This window comes from Perissodus microlepis, chromosome 4, assembly GCF_051167445.1.
Source record: "Perissodus microlepis isolate ML-2025 ecotype Zambia chromosome 4, ASM5116744v1, whole genome shotgun sequence".
NCBI classification, from domain to species: domain Eukaryota; kingdom Metazoa; phylum Chordata; class Actinopteri; order Cichliformes; family Cichlidae; genus Perissodus; species Perissodus microlepis.
The window spans coordinates 11,217,593-11,234,865 of NC_140464.1; the positions used below are offsets into that span (position 1 = coordinate 11,217,593).

Below are 17,273 nucleotides of genomic sequence, written 5' to 3' on the forward strand. Positions count from 1 at the left end.
TTCTCCAAAATTTATTTTCATTCGTACTAAGAACATGTTTAATGGTGTGGCTAAGTAGCGACAACCTCTCACTGTAAAATAAAATAAAATAAATATTTCCCAAGATTCAAACTTTACCTGAGTTAATGATTTATTGGTTAAAATTCGTGCTTAAAAATATGTTCATTGAGTAGCATCTATTTTAGTGCATACTTTAGACATTACTCTTTTTATGAGCTAAAATAAAGCTATTGCCAGTGCTTATTTAGAACATATTGCACAATATTACCAACATAAAATTGCATTATCTTTAAAATTAACATATTTTCTATGAGGGGTTTACTTTTCTTGTTTTTGAGTCATGTAAATGATACTACATTTTACAGTATTATAAATATCTGAAATGTGGACAAGCTATGACACTCAATACCAATGACATTTCAGTACATCTTTCCAAATGGAAAGAGGTAATAGGTTTAAAAAGGGAAGTCAAAGCAGCAACTCCTGTAATAGATTATTTATGTTTTCAAAATGGCTTTAATTTGATCTTTTTGTATCATTCAACAAGGATGACATAGAACATACAATGTCCCATGCAATAAAGGAACTTGAAGCTGCTTTATTTGCCTATTTATTTATTTATTTGTATTTTCAGTCTTACTATACTTCTATAAAATTATTTTCCGGCTTGACTGATTAATTTAATATTAGTTTTCCTTTTCCTGTATTGGAACTGTTTTCTCATTTAAGCAAGATAAAATCTGGTACACAAAAAGCTGAGTAAACATAATATGTCACAAGAGGGGTCTTAAATGACAAGGATGCTTGACCAAATCGAGAGGCAGACTGCCGCTGACCAAGCTGTTTAAGCCTGTATAAAAGCAACTACTTCAGTCTCGTCGGAGAACTGAAAGGCATCCTCAACAGGTCAGTGCTTGTTTGTTTATTAAACTGAATTAACTTTTACTCAAATTTATCATACCCTTTCTTCCATTTTTTCAGTTTAGCACTGGTAAAGGAAAGGAAATATCAAATGCTACTGATTTACTGGTCAAATAGATTAAATCTTTGATTAAGAGTTGAAATGAAACAGTTGAAATGTTGTGTATGGATTACTGAATGTTTGAAAACCGTAAAAAAATTATGCAACCAAGCAAGACTGCTTAACTAAAATTCTGTGTGATGTGACTGCTGTAGGTGATAGCAGTACAAATATGTTGACTTTGTGTTTTCTTCCATCTATATTTTCCTTTAAATGCATGTTCAGTAACAACAGATCAGAGCCACTCAGTCGGGATAAAGTGAGGTGAGATGTGTGTTAAATAACACAACTCCCAAATGGTTATAATAATGTTCATTAAAAAATATTTCCAAATTATGTAAAACTATATCACAATTTAACATGTTCCAACTCATTCATATCCCTTCTCCTTTTGTCAGTTACCACTAAAGTGCCAAAATGAGCACAGACGCAGAGATGGAGCAGTATGGCCATGCGGCCATTTATCTCCGCAAGCCAGAAAGGGAGAGGATTGCGGCCCAGACTGCTCCATTTGATGCCAAGTCGGCTTACTTTGTGACTGATCCTGAGGAGATGTATGTCAAGGGCAAACTTGTCAAGAAGGAGGGTGGTAAAGCCACTGTTGAGACACTTAAAGGAAAAGTAAGTGAATATTCATAAAAGATTCTAACTTCAACAATTCTAACCCTTCAACTTTCTCAGGAAAACAGATAAGATTAATGTTATTGATTAAATAATGTACTTATCAATTTTTTTATTGTTTTTTTTCTCTATGTAGACAGTCACTGTAAAAGAGGATGACATCCACCCCATGAATCCTCCAAAGTTCGATAAAATTGAGGACATGGCCATGATGACCCACCTCAATGAACCTGCCGTGCTGTTTAACCTCAAAGAGCGTTTTGCATCATGGATGATCTATGTAAGTGTTTAACAAACATTTAATAATGGTGTTTTCTGATCTCTACTTTTCAATACCGGAGAGAACTCATTACAATGATATAGATGTTCAGTGTGGACACAATGACATTTGTGAACTTACTCTGCTTTCCAGACTTATTCCGGCCTGTTCTGTGTCGTCGTGAATCCCTACAAGTGGCTTCCTGTGTATGATGCTCAGGTTGTCGTGGCATACAGGGGCAAAAAGAGGATTGAGGCTCCACCCCACATCTTTTCCATCTCTGATAATGCCTATCAGTTCATGCTCACTGGTATGTCTTATTTTAGGGGATATACTAAGTATATATGTATGTGTGTGTGTGTATATAAATATATACATATACATATATATATATACATATACATATACATATATATACATAAACATATACATATACATATACATATATATATATGTATATATATATATGATCATTTGTGGTTTTAAATTAACAATTAATTTAAGTATTTGTTTTTTTCAGATCGTGAGAACCAGTCTATCCTCATCACGTGAGTAATATACCAATAAATGAATGTCACATATGAAAAAACACAATAAAACTCAATTCAACTCTTTCTTTAACCAGCGGAGAATCTGGTGCAGGAAAGACTGTCAACACTAAGCGTGTCATCCAGTACTTCGCAATAGTTGCAATGACTGGATCCAAGAAGGCAGAGCCTACACCTGGCAAGATGCAGGTATAACTGCTTTTACTTGGAAAAAGTAAGTAAAGTTTTTACAATATACCAACAAAGGTGTAACATAATTTTTCTAGGGTTCCCTGGAAGATCAAATCATTGCAGCTAACCCACTGCTGGAGGCATATGGTAATGCCAAGACTGTGAGGAATGACAACTCCTCTCGCTTTGTAAGTGTTGGAACAGAAAAAAATACCAGGTTTTAAAGCAAACTGTCAAAATAACTGTTAATTTAAATCTGATATGTTTAGGGTAAATTTATCAGAATTCATTTTGGAACCACTGGCAAGCTGTCTTCAGCTGATATTGAAACATGTAAGTTATTTTTATTTTTTTTATTTTTTTTTAACATTTTATTCACTGTTGCTGTCTGATGTTATGAAATCTGCATGCTTTTGTCTGACACTGAATTTTTGGTCTTAGATCTGCTGGAGAAGTCCCGTGTCACCTTCCAGTTGTCTGCTGAGAGGAGCTACCATATCTTCTATCAGCTGATGACAGGCCACAAGCCTGAGCTCCTGGGTAGGTACTGACAGCTATTTGTACCATGAAGTTGAATTTAGCTTCATAACATTTATTTATGCATTTCTTTTGGTCTTTCAGAGGCTCTTCTGATCACCACAAATCCCTTTGACTATCCAATGATCAGTCAGGGTGAAGTGACTGTCAAAAGCATTAATGATGTGGAGGAGTTCATTGCAACAGATGTAAAGACTCAGTTCACTGCAAATACATATATATATATATATATATATATATATAGAGAGAGAGAGAGAGAGAGAGAGAGAGAGAGGATAAAAATATCACAATGTTAATTAATACCTTTTATGTGCAATTCAGACTGCAATTGACATCTTGGGCTTCACTGCTGAGGAAAAGGTGGGAATCTACAAGCTGACTGGTGCTGTGATGCATCATGGCAACATGAAATTCAAGCAGAAGCAGCGTGAGGAGCAGGCTGAACCTGATGGCACTGAGGGTAAATGAGAAAAATCTACTAAATCTGTTGATTCACAGAAGATTAGAGTCTAACTTGGGCTAACTAAATATTTTCCAGTTGACCAAAAGCATTACATTTCTATTTATCAATCAGTGGCTGATAAAATCGCCTACCTCATGGGTCTGAACTCAGCTGACATGCTGAAGGCGCTGTGCTACCCAAGAGTTAAAGTTGGCAATGAGATGGTGACTAAAGGTCAGACCGTCCCACAGGTAAGTGAGTAAAAGTTTTAAAATATTTGCATTTTGACATATGAACATATACTATTATTTATCTATTCATTTATTTATTTTTGAGAAAAACAAATTAAAATTCTCTTATTCCAGGTCAACAATGCTGTCTCAGCTCTGTGCAAATCCGTATATGAGAAAATGTTCTTGTGGATGGTTATCCGTATCAATGAGATGCTGGACACAAAGCAGCCCAGACAGTTCTTCATTGGAGTGCTGGATATCGCTGGATTTGAGATCTTTGATGTAAGCGCATGAGGAATATTTGAGTATTTTTGAAGAAAAACACTCTTTTGCTATGAAATTAAATACCTTTGTACTATTACAGTTCAACAGCTTGGAGCAACTCTGCATCAACTTCACCAATGAGAAACTGCAACAGTTTTTCAACCATCACATGTTTGTCCTGGAGCAAGAGGAGTACAAGAAAGAAGGCATTGAATGGGAGTTCATTGACTTTGGTATGGACTTGGCTGCCTGCATTGAGCTTATTGAGAAGGTAAACAGCTGCTCAGGAAGAAATGTACATGTGGTTGTATATGCTACCTCCATAAAATATTAATATATTATGTAACATTTTTTCAGCCAATGGGCATCTTCTCCATCCTTGAAGAGGAGTGCATGTTCCCCAAGGCCTCTGACACAACGTTCAAGAACAAGCTGCACGATCAGCATCTTGGCAAGACCAAATGCTTTGAGAAGCCAAAGCCTGCAAAGGGCAAGGCTGAGGCACACTTCGCTCTGGTTCACTATGCTGGTACTGTGGACTACAATATCACTGGCTGGCTGGACAAGAACAAGGACCCACTGAATGACTCAGTTGTGCAGCTCTACCAGAAGTCATCAAACAAACTGCTGTGCCTCCTGTACGCAGCCCATGCTGGAGCTGATGGTAAGCAACAAAAGTGCTCACAAACTCCTGTGTCCAGTACAGATAGTATGTATCTGTCTAATAACTATAATGTGCATACTGTAGACTCATATGTATACTGTGAAAAATATTCATTAAATTCCAATAATGAAATTTACTATTTATGAAAACAGAGGCTGCTGGGGGTGGCAAAAAAGGTGGTAAGAAGAAGGGTGGTTCCTTTCAGACTGTGTCTGCTCTTTTCAGAGTATGTATAGATTTGTATTGTAATTTTTTACTCATATTTAAATATTATTAACCTATTATCTAATGATGTTGATCTACAGGAGAATCTGGCCAAGCTGATGACCAACTTAAGAAGCACTCATCCTCACTTTGTCCGTTGTCTGATTCCCAATGAGTCAAAGACCCCAGGTAAAACCCCCACAGTCTTACTGACTGCCCAAAACATTACACAGTGACATAAATAAAGTTTTGAAACATTATGAATTTCTGACTCTCAGGTCTTATGGAGAACGCCCTGGTCATCCACCAGCTGAGGTGTAACGGTGTACTGGAGGGCATCAGAATCTGCAGAAAGGGTTTCCCCAGCAGAATCCTCTATGGTGACTTCAAGCAGAGGTGTCAATTTGAGTTTAAGAGTGGCAAATTAATTTTATCTTATTGAAAACACTTTTGTGAAGAACATCATACCAAAAGATGAAATGCCTATGAGTAAAATGATGATTCTCTCTTGAAGATACAAAGTGTTGAATGCCAGCGTCATCCCTGAGGGACAGTTCATTGACAACAAGAAAGCTTCAGAGAAGCTGCTTGGCTCCATTGATGTGGATCACACACAGTACAAGTTTGGGCACACAAAGGTACACCTCATTATTTTAATGAGTGTAAATAGAGTGTCCATTTGCACAGCACTTATTGTTATTATTTAATTATTTTTCCATAACAAAATAGGTGTTCTTCAAAGCTGGTCTGCTGGGCACTCTTGAGGAGATGAGAGATGAGAAACTGGCTGAGCTGGTGACCATGACTCAGGCTCTCTGCAGAGGATACGTCATGAGGAAAGAGTTTGTGAAGATGATGGAGAGGAGGTAACATTATTATACTAAATTCTATTGTATTCTCTTTTGTATTGCTTTCCTTCTAAGATTGTACTATACTAACAGTAACACTCTCATGTTTGGTTTTTAGAGAATCTATCTTCTCCATCCAGTACAACATCCGTTCTTTCATGAATGTCAAGAACTGGCCATGGCTGAAACTGTACTTCAAGATCAAGCCTCTTCTGAAGAGTGCTGAGACTGAGAAGGAGTTGCAGAACATGAAGGAGAACTATGAGAAGATGCAGACAGACCTGGCTACTGCTCTGGCCAAGAAGAAGGAACTGGAAGAGAAGATGGTCGGCCTGCTGCAGGAGAAGAATGACCTGCAACTTCAAGTGGCTGCAGTAAGTAATAAACAAAATAACAAATATATAATGCCTATAATCTCTTGCATGCATGTTAGCTGATTCTGACTGTGTATGTGGCACAACAGAGTGTAGATTTTTTTAAATGAATAATGAGCAATTGCCAAGACACACGACATGACAACACTAAATTATACATTGTTTTCTGTTCCATGTATTATAGGAGGTTGACAATCTCTCTGATGCTGAAGAAAGGTGTGAGGGGCTCATTAAGAGCAAGATCCAGCTCGAGGCCAAACTCAAAGAGACAAGTGAGAGACTGGAGGATGAAGAGGAAATCAATGCTGAGCTGACTGCTAAGAAGAGGAAGCTGGAGGATGAATGCTCTGAGCTGAAGAAGGACATTGATGACTTGGAGCTCACCTTGGCCAAAGTGGAGAAGGAGAAACATGCCACAGAAAACAAGGTTCAATTTATCTATATCTGAGAGGAAAAAATGACTCTAAATTAAAATATATAAATTCTTTCCTGAGATATAGTTGTTAAGTTATATTTAAATACATCCTTTGTACAATTCTTAGGTGAAAAACCTGACAGAGGAGATGGCATCTCAGGATGAGGCCATTGCCAAGTTAACAAAGGAGAAGAAAGCCTTACAAGAGGCCCATCAGCAAACACTGGATGATCTCCAGGCAGAGGAGGACAAAGTCAACACTCTGACCAAGGCCAAGACAAAGCTGGAACAACAAGTTGATGATGTAAGAAAACTATAATCATACCTTTTTAATGGAAAGAGTATTGAATCATTGTCTTTCCAACCACTTGAATCAACTGACATGATTTTATAGCTTGAGGGCTCACTGGAGCAAGAGAAGAAGCTCCGCATGGACCTTGAGAGAGCCAAGAGGAAGCTGGAGGGAGATCTGAAACTGGCCCAGGAATCCATAATGGATCTGGAGAATGACAAGCAGCAGTCTGATGAGAAAATCAAGAAGTAGGGCTTTTTTCCGTTATTACTAGCAAAGTTTGTTTGTTAGATCGTCCACTCCGTAAATGTAGACTACAAAAAGTCACCTGCAGCTAAATGTAGTGCTGCAAGATCTGACATGTTTATGCCCTACTTTGTCCACAAATCTCAAATTCCGAACAATAATGTCATCACTCAATGACTTCATTTCTTAACTATGTTTCTGTGAGTAGCAGCGAAATGGTAAGCTTTCTTTACTTCAAAGCTTTCTTTACATGTTCAAATCTATAATACTGAATTTGCTCTTCTTGTCCTGTTACAGGAAGGACTTTGAAATCAGCCAGCTTCTCAGCAAAATTGAGGATGAACAAACCCTAGGTGCTCAACTCCAGAAGAAGATCAAAGAACTGCAGGTAACACTGTTATAACTCAATAATATATTCACTGAATCTAAAGCATGTTCAATGGGTAATGTCCTTTTCATATTATCATTGCACTAGGCTCGTATTGAGGAGCTGGAAGAGGAGATTGAGGCTGAGAGGGCAGCTCGGGCTAAGGTAGAGAAGCAGAGAGCCGACCTCTCCAGGGAGCTTGAGGAGATCAGCGAGAGGCTCGAGGAAGCTGGTGGAGCAACAGCTGCTCAGATTGAGATGAACAAGAAGCGAGAGGCTGAGTTCCAGAAACTGCGTCGTGATCTTGAGGAATCAACTCTGCAGCATGAAGCTACTGCAGCAGCTCTCCGTAAGAAGCAGGCTGACACTGTTGCAGAGCTCGGAGAGCAGATCGACAACCTCCAGCGTGTCAAACAGAAGCTGGAGAAAGAGAAGAGTGAGTACAAGATGGAGATTGATGACCTCTCCAGCAACATGGAGGCTGTTGCTAAAGCAAAGGTGTGGGGTTTTTTTTAGAGTACACATTTTGTTTGAGCATTTAAAAGCAGGTATTCATGAACTGTTAACATGAATAAACCAAAATTATTTTAGTTGCAGTTACTTATTCTAAATTTAAAGTAATTTTCAAATTATTGTCAACAGTTATATATTTATGTGTTTATATATATAATTAATTGCAGTACATCTCTTTTATAAATAACATATGCTAATCTTCACAGGGCAACTTAGAGAAAATGTGCAGGACTCTTGAGGATCAACTAAGTGAACTCAAAGCTAAAAATGATGAGAATGTTCGTCAGCTGAATGACATTAATGCCCAGAAGGCGAGACTTCAAACAGAGAATGGTAAGTGATGTATAACAAAGAAACAGTCTTTTGGTGGCGTTATCAGTTTTGCACATTCACATATAGGTGACCAAAAGCAACAAACAATCAGTGGGGGAAATTAAATAACCTGAGCTTAGTACATGTGTGTTAATTACAGGTGAGTATTCTCGGCAGCTTGAGGAGAAAGAAGCTCTTGTTTCTCAGCTCACAAGGGGCAAGCAGGCCTTCACTCAGCAGATTGAGGAACTGAAGAGACACGTTGAGGAGGAAGTGAAGGTCTGAAATGTTTTCTGTCTTCTTTTTTGTCATAGCACTTACTAATTTAAACACATAAGTTTTAAATCAGCTGGCCTGTCCTCTAATTTGGTTCCTAGTTGTTACCATTTAAATTTCTCATCCTCTCAGCATTAGACTTTAAGATTGACTTAAACATTAAAGTTGTCCATCTGACATTGATTGTGTATTCAACAGGCCAAGAATGCTCTTGCTCATGCTCTTCAGTCAGCACGTCATGACTGTGATCTGCTCAGAGAGCAGTTTGAGGAGGAGCAGGAGGCCAAGGCTGAGCTGCAGCGAGGAATGTCCAAGGCCAACAGTGAGGTGGCTCAGTGGCGATCCAAATATGAGACTGATGCCATCCAGCGCACGGAGGAGCTGGAGGAGGCCAAGTAAGTCACCATACTTTCATTGTCCTAATTGGGTTTCACAGTTTTTTCATTAAACAACTACAAAATTATTTAAACAATAGGAAAAAGCTTGCCCAGCGCCTGCAGGAGGCTGAGGAATCCATTGAGGCTGTGAACTCCAAGTGTGCCTCACTGGAGAAGACCAAGCAGAGGCTGCAGGGTGAGGTGGAGGACCTCATGATTGATGTGGAGAGAGCTAATTCTCTGGCTGCCAACCTTGACAAGAAGCAGAGGAACTTTGATAAAGTAAAGTTTAAACATAACCAATATCATCAAAATAAACATACACGTATAATAACAACCAACTAATTAACCTACATTAACATAGGTCCTGGCAGAATGGAAGCAGAAGTATGAGGAGAGCCAGGCAGAGCTGGAAGGAGCCCAAAAGGAGGCTCGTTCTCTCAGCACTGAGTTGTTCAAGATGAAGAACTCCTATGAAGAGGCTCTGGATCATCTTGAGACCATGAAGAGAGAGAACAAGAACCTGCAGCGTATGTCAATAAATAAAATTATATCTTATGAGGGTTATCCTCTGACCTTTATAAATGTACTTTATAGAACCCATGTAAATGTTGTCTGTTTGAAAACTGTATTTCGGAAGATTCTGTGAGATTTTGACTCTAACTCTAATTGCTGTGTGGTCTGATATTTAAGAACAAATATTACTTTCAAAGTGCTGTTTTATTCTTATTCATTTTTTATTCCTATTCTGTAGAGGAGATCTCAGATCTGACTGAGCAGATTGGTGAAACAGGAAAGACCATCCATGAGCTGGAAAAGGCCAAGAAGACTGTTGAGACTGAGAAGTCTGAAATTCAGACAGCTCTGGAGGAAGCTGAGGTATTTTATAGAAATTGACTTTGAAAGAAAGCAAAGGAAAACGTTTTATCAACTTTATGTTGAAATGATTTTTTAACATAGCTGTTTAAATCATTTAAAGGGAACTCTGGAGCACGAGGAGGCCAAGATCCTTCGTATTCAGCTTGAGCTAAACCAGGTGAAAGGTGAGATTGACAGGAAGCTGGCAGAGAAGGACGAGGAGATGGAGCAGATCAAGAGGAACAGCCAGAGGGTGATTGACTCCATGCAGAGCACTCTTGATGCTGAGGTCAGGAGCAGGAATGATGCCCTGAGAGTCAAGAAGAAAATGGAGGGAGACCTGAATGAGATGGAGATTCAGCTGAGCCATGCCAACAGACAGGCTGCTGAGGCCCAGAAACAACTGAGGAATGTCCAAGGACAGCTCAAGGTGAGTTGGTAGATCATTTGTTAAAAAATAAAATGGTTATTTATTTATTTATTTATTTATTTATTTATGTATTTAATCAGGATGCCCAACTGCACCTGGATGATGCTCTCAGAGGACAGGAAGACATGAAGGAGCAGGTCGCCATGGTGGAGCGCAGAAATGGTCTCATGGTAGCTGAAATCGAAGAGTTGAGAGTCGCTCTGGAGCAGACAGAGAGAGGACGCAAAGTAGCTGAGCAGGAGTTGGTTGATGCTAGCGAGCGTGTTGGACTACTTCACTCTCAGGTTGGTATTCATTACATTACAAGAACTTTGAGATATAAGAGAGTGAGAATCACATAATTAAAACTGTTTCTTTTTCATTCAGAACACCAGTCTTTTGAACACCAAGAAGAAGCTGGAGGCTGACCTTGTCCAGGTTCAGGGTGAGGTGGATGATGCTGTTCAAGAAGCAAGAAATGCTGAGGAGAAGGCCAAAAAGGCAATCACTGATGTAAGTTAGTACTTTACAAGCATCTTATCTTTTCAAAATTCTTGTTCATGCTTGATCAATAATGCCAATACCACCCATACTTTCAGGCTGCCATGATGGCTGAGGAGCTGAAGAAGGAGCAGGACACCAGTGCTCACCTGGAGAGGATGAAGAAGAACCTGGAGGTCACAGTCAAGGACCTGCAGCACCGTCTGGATGAGGCAGAGAGCCTCGCCATGAAGGGTGGCAAGAAGCAGCTCCAGAAACTGGAGTCCAGGGTATGTACTCTATATAAAGTCCAGCTATTATTAAGTGTAACACTTTGATTCTCTCATAAGAACTCATTTTTTCTCTGTACTCTAACATTTATTTATTTATCATGGCATTAAAGGTCCGTGAATTGGAAGCTGAAGTTGAAGCTGAGCAGAGACGTGGAGCTGATGCTGTTAAAGGAGTCCGCAAATATGAGAGGAGAGTGAAGGAGCTCACCTACCAGGTGATTACACATTTATGTAAATATTCACCTCATTCAAGTCCCTAAACTCTTTCTTCTCTAGCCAGCAGTAACAGTTTTTTTTTATCTATACAGACTGAGGAGGACAAGAAGAATGTGGTGAGACTTCAGGATCTGGTGGACAAACTGCAGCTCAAAGTCAAGGCTTACAAGAGACAGGCTGAGGACGCTGTGAGTAAAATGGTTTTTGATTTTACATATGGGAAGCACAACTTCATGAGAAATGACACAGGCAGAAATTATCAAACACATAAAGAAAGAGAGATGCAAAAGGGACCAACATCTCATGAGAATTTTATGTCAATAGCACTTTTAGAAATATATTTACTTTGAAAATGGGTGACAAGTTCAAAACTTATTTTACCTGCTGTATGATCAGATATTTTTTAAACAATGCAACATACTGTAACACTGAATAGGAGGAACAGGCCAACACCCACATGTCCAGACTGAGAAAGGTCCAGCATGAGATGGAGGAAGCTCAGGAACGTGCTGACATTGCTGAATCTCAGGTCAACAAACTGAGAGCCAAGAGCCGTGATGTTGGAAAGGTAATTCATTTAATTTGATTTTACACAAAATGTACCTTTGTTTACTGGTTTTGTTCTTTATAGTATCCCAAAGTATTAATTTACTAGTATACAGACCTTTAATTTAAGGTGTAGACAATAGTGCAACACCACATGGGACCAGAGTTTTTAATATGTGTTGAATAATTATGTTTTTCATCATTTTTTCCAGGGTGAAAAGGCTGAATAAGAGACATCTTTTGGAATCTTTTGACAGTGTTCATAAAATATGAACTACCTGTTGAACTGACAGCTGATAATGTATTAATTCAATAAAATCTTAAATTATGATTTAATGATATTTATTCAGCATCATTTACTGTCTATTCTATGAAAGTCACATTTCGATATGCAATCTCTGACACAGTAGCTTCCTCAGAATAATTATGAATTAGGACATTGTCCTGGTTAATGAGGACAGCCCTTTTGCTGAGTGTTTCCAAAAGCTTTTTGCATTAGAGATAGCTGGGTTAACATTTGTCAACATTTACTTCCATAGCCATTAAAAAGGCTTTCGGTGTTATACATAGTATGAATTAAATATTTTATTTGTATGTGATGAATGCTCATAGTAAATATATACACAGACATTATCATATAATGACCATGGTGTAGTATGAATGGTAATAAAGGAGGTCCTCCTTAGGAATATTGTAAAACTTATAAAATAGAGTTAAAAGTCCAAACTTTATGCTGTCCTTCGTTTTCTCCAGACCCGTCCCATCGGCCGTATTAGAGTAATTGTCGGGCCGATTATGGCTCCTAGGCCTGACACTCAAGTCTTTAGTTAGTTCTTATTGTAGACTCTATAGTATTCACACTCAAATTAAGCTGATGATGCCTTATTTTGGCTTCTTACTTCCACACTATTTTCAGTTATAAAAATATTCCTTCATACAGACTAGTGTGTGTTGATAATAAGATGTCCAAATGCGTCTTGTAACCAAACTTTAATGGGTACATTTAACAACAAATGCCAAAAAGCCATCATATGTTTTCGTCTGGATAGTTTTTCCCACACTTGCATTGCTCTGGGATGGTATCCAGCTCAGTTGAAAAAGGCAAGGCAATAAAAAAAATATAAACGGAAATCTACAGTTCACTTACTAAAAGTTCAATTTCAAGGAACTGCAAGTGAACATAAAGCTGTATCTTTGATGTAATACTGTTATAACCGAAAGTATTTAACTTCTTATACATTTAATTCTCTCTAAATCACTAAGGCTAAGACTAATCACTAAGGCTCTGACTGTGGAAAGTTAAGCATGCCATACTGTCTACTATCTCCATTGAAGCAAAGCATTTTGGAGCTGCTGGCAAACATGAGCAGTACATAAACAAAATTGTCTTTTTACTGTAGCAAGGAAACACAGCTAAAACATGCATGCCAAAACATTTCCCAAAGGTTTCTTCAAACACTTACAGTATGAGTAATGCATTCTAAATTAATTTGTTACACGAATCACTGTGTCTGTCACAAAGTAAACCTGGGCATGTGAATGTGGTTATAACACAAGCCACACATTACTGATTAAATAAGCCAACCACACAGGGACACGGACCACCTTATATGTACTCCAGAAGCCTCCGTCATCTGTTTATGCTTACTGACACATAAGGCCTCCCTTGCTGGTGCCTTTCTATTTTTAATCATGCTGTACAGCTTACCTCGACTAAAAATTTGACAAGTCATCAAATAAGTCATACTGGATCCAAATAAAATCTGATATCTCCCCCACAGCACATCTCATGACCATATTAAACATGCAGTAATTTAAGGTTGATGATGTTGTATTTCTATAAAAGCAAACCGGTAATTAAAGCCAGTAAACCAATATGTTTGCATGAGTTCTTTCACTCGACCCAACTAACTCCACCATAATCCCCCTGGAATCCCCTTAATGTGGATGCCTAAGAAAATACATTTAGTGTATAATTTAGTGTGTATTTAGTATATACAGGGAGTGCAGAATTATTAGGCAAGTTGTATTTCTGAGGAATAATTTTATTATTGAACAACAACCATGTTCTCAATGAACCCAAAAAACTCATTAATATCAAAGCTGAATGTTTTTGGAAGTAGTTTGTAGTTTGTTTTTAGTTTTAGCTATTTTAGGGGGATATCTGTGTGTGCAGGTGACTATTACTGTGCATAATTATTAGGCAACTTAACAAAAAACAAATATATACCCATTTCAATTATTTTTTTTACCAGTGACACCAATATAACATCTCCACATTCACAAATATACATTTCTGGCATTCAAAAACAAAACAAAAACAAATCAGCGACCAATATAGCCACCTTTCTTTGCAAGGACACTCAAAAGCCTGCCATCCATGGATTCTGTCAGTGTTTTGATCTGTTCACCATCAACATTGCGTGCAGCAGCAACCACAGCCTCCCAGACACTGTTCAGAGAGGTGTACTGTTTTCCCTCCTTGTAAATCTCACATTTGATGATGGACCACAGGTTCTCAATGGGGTTCAGATCAGGTGAACAAGGTGGCCATGTCATTAGTTTTTCTTCTTTTATACCCTTTCTTGCCAGCCACGCTGTGGAGTACTTGGACGCGTGTGATGGAGCATTGTCCTGCATGAAAATCATGTTTTTCTTGAAGGATGCAGACTTCTTCCTGTACCACTGCTTGAAGAAGGTGTCTTCCAGAAACTGGCAGTAGGACTGGGAGTTGAGCTTGTCTCCATCCTCAACCCGAAAAGGCCCCACAAGCTCATCTTTGATGATACCAGCCCAAACCAGTACTCCACCTCCACCTTGCTGGCGTCTGACTCGGACTGGAGCTCTCTGCCTTTACCAATCCAGCCACGGGCCCATCCATCTGGCCCATCAAGACTCACTCTCATTTCATCAGTCCATCAAACCTTAGAAAAACCAGTCTTGAGATATTTCTTGGCCCAGTCTTGACGTTTCAGCTTGTGTGTCTTGTTCAGTGGTGGTCGTCTTTCAGCCTTTCTTACCTTGGCCATGTCTCTGAGTATTGCACACCTTGTGCTTTTGGGCACTCCAGTGATGTTGCAGCTCTGAAATATGGCCAAACTGGTGGCAAGTGGCATCTTGGCAGCTGCACGCTTGACTTTTCTCAGTTCATGGGCAGTTATTTTGTGCCTTGGTTTTTCCACACGCTTCTTGCGACCCTGTTGACTATTTTGAATGAAACGCTTGATTGTTCGATGATCACGCTTCAGAAGCTTTGCAATTTTGAGACTGCTGCATCCCTCTGCAAGATATCTCACTATTTTTGACTTTTCTGAGCCTGTCAAGTCCTTCTTTTGACCCATTTTGCCAAAGGAAAGGACGTTGCCTAATAATTATGCACACCTGATATAGGGTGTTGATGTCATTAGACCACACCCCTTCTCATTACAGAGTTGCACATCACCTAATATGCTTAATTGGTAGTAGGCTTTCGAGCCTATACAGCTTGGAGTAAGACAACATGCATGAAGAGGATGATGTGGACAAAATACTCATTTGCCTAATAATTCTGCACTCCCTGTACGTGTGTGTGTGTGTGTATATATATATATATATACACACACACACACACACACACACACACACACACACATATATATTAGAGATGATACGATACCACTTATTTATGTCCAATACCGATACAGATATCATAAATTTGGATATTTGGCCATGTTTTTCACAAAACTAAAACATCACTACTTTCATGTCTAATTCTCTGTAATGAAGGCGGAGTAAACTGGATCTGCACTCTGTGCAGGGAGAACAAATTTTGTCAGGGAAACCTACCTTGGCACAACAACTGGTTTCGCAGTATGTAGCAAGGTTCCAGATGCTTTCGGTGTGAACTTCAGACTGCCGACAGGTCCCGCACACAACAGCTGCTCTTTACTGGATTGGATTACTTTTGGTTTTTTCTCCCTGGTATCCGGTATATATATATAAATAAAAGCTATACTATACGCTTTTTCTGGGCTATATTCTCAGCAGCATATTAAACATATCAGGTCCCCATAAGGAGAAACATGTGCTAACGGCTTTCTAAATGACTCGGGTAAAATTTGTAGCATGCGTGCTTGTTGTTTTTGTCTGCTTCCACTTGTCTTCGCACTAGGATGATGTTGGAGTAAATGTGCAGTCATATTCGTTGTGTTCCCACTAGTGCTGTCAGCGTTAATCTCGTTAAAATGACATTAACGCCATAATGCGGCAAATCTCCGTTAACAAGTTACCGCGGATCGCCCCGTGCGTGGGGCTTGACGGCGTCAACAAGCTAACGCACTAGTTCCCACCAATTGAGCATTGCGTGGCACATCCGACATACTGTTTTACTTTTGTCCATGACGCGCTTAGCATCAGGGTCATGCTTCACATGAAAACCAAGATAGTTCCAAACACCAGCTCTGAATGAGGGTGGGGGAGGTTCAATTTGCCATGTTGCAATGAGCTTAGCTTCTGTCTTGCTAGCTTGCGCTGCGCTCAGTGGATCTGCACTCGACAGTGCAGCCTAGGCAGAGTAGTGGAACGCAGATCCACTGAGCGCTCAACACAGACAGCATCGTCAGAAGAAAAGTTGATAAAATCAATCAAAAATTTTGTATTGTTTGATACACATGCGTACCGAACCGAAAGCACTGTATCGAACGGTTCAATATCGATACGAGTATTGTTGCACCCCTAATATATATATATATATATATATATATATATATATATATGTGTGTGTGTGTATACCATATTTCCCGGACTACAAAGCGCACCTGAATATTAGCCGCACAAGCTAAAATCAGGGGAAAATCCTGTTTTGTACATACATTAGCTGCACCTGACTAAAAGCCGCAGGTGTTTCAGTGTTGACTTATCATATGTAAGAGATTGTGCACAAAGGGAATTGTCAGGAAAGAGATGGCTGTTTGGAGACACACCCCTTTTATTAATATTTTGAAAAACAAGTTATGGGTACATATTTGCATAACTTTTTAGGTATATGTACAAGTAGCAGTAATTACAAGTACGAAACATGTACTGTGCTTCATAAATGAGTAACAAATGTAGTACATAACAATAACCTACAGCACACCAGAAAAATAGATTCGGACTACCTTTTAGGCTCAGGTGCAGTGACACGGCTTTAACAAGAAGAAAAGTCAGTCATTCACCACCATCTTCCTGCGCACTAAAACCACCAAAGTCCTCTTCTCCAGTGTCGGATACGAACAGGCTCAGGATGGCTACGTCATCCACTCTCAGCTTCTTTCCTTCGTTGTCACTTTCAAAACCAAACAAATCCTCGTTGTCAGTGTCAGTCGAACACCCTCAGAAGGGCCGTGGCGGTGTCCTCCTCTCCATCATGCAGCAGTCCAGCCCTTCGAAATCCGTTGGTGATCATGGATGTTTTCACACTTTTCCACGCTGTCAGATTCCACCGGTGGAGTTGAGCATAACTTGCTT

At 39.2% G+C, this 17,273-nt stretch overlaps 1 protein-coding gene across 1 annotated transcript; it reads left to right on the forward strand.

Moving 5' to 3' along the window:
• The first annotated feature begins 1,153 nt into the window (after positions 1 to 1,153).
• Positions 1,154 to 12,131, forward strand: LOC146388385 (myosin heavy chain, fast skeletal muscle-like). The gene is made up of 40 exons (XM_084925668.1): positions 1,154 to 1,285; positions 1,420 to 1,642; positions 1,779 to 1,922; positions 2,055 to 2,211; positions 2,422 to 2,449; positions 2,527 to 2,638; positions 2,716 to 2,808; positions 2,890 to 2,953; positions 3,062 to 3,160; positions 3,242 to 3,345; positions 3,479 to 3,617; positions 3,732 to 3,850; positions 3,965 to 4,114; positions 4,197 to 4,367; positions 4,454 to 4,760; positions 4,913 to 4,986; positions 5,066 to 5,153; positions 5,243 to 5,360; positions 5,479 to 5,602; positions 5,694 to 5,830; positions 5,931 to 6,186; positions 6,371 to 6,613; positions 6,729 to 6,905; positions 6,996 to 7,141; positions 7,437 to 7,527; positions 7,615 to 8,004; positions 8,226 to 8,352; positions 8,492 to 8,610; positions 8,806 to 9,002; positions 9,083 to 9,266; positions 9,349 to 9,514; positions 9,739 to 9,863; positions 9,964 to 10,272; positions 10,353 to 10,556; positions 10,639 to 10,764; positions 10,851 to 11,021; positions 11,135 to 11,239; positions 11,333 to 11,428; positions 11,677 to 11,808; positions 11,999 to 12,131. The coding sequence occupies exons 2-40, from the start codon at positions 1,439 to 1,441 to the stop codon at positions 12,014 to 12,016; spliced, it is 5,814 nt and encodes a 1,937-aa protein (XP_084781794.1). The 5' UTR covers positions 1,154 to 1,285; positions 1,420 to 1,438; the 3' UTR covers positions 12,017 to 12,131.
• The last annotated feature ends 5,142 nt before the right edge of the window (positions 12,132 to 17,273 follow it).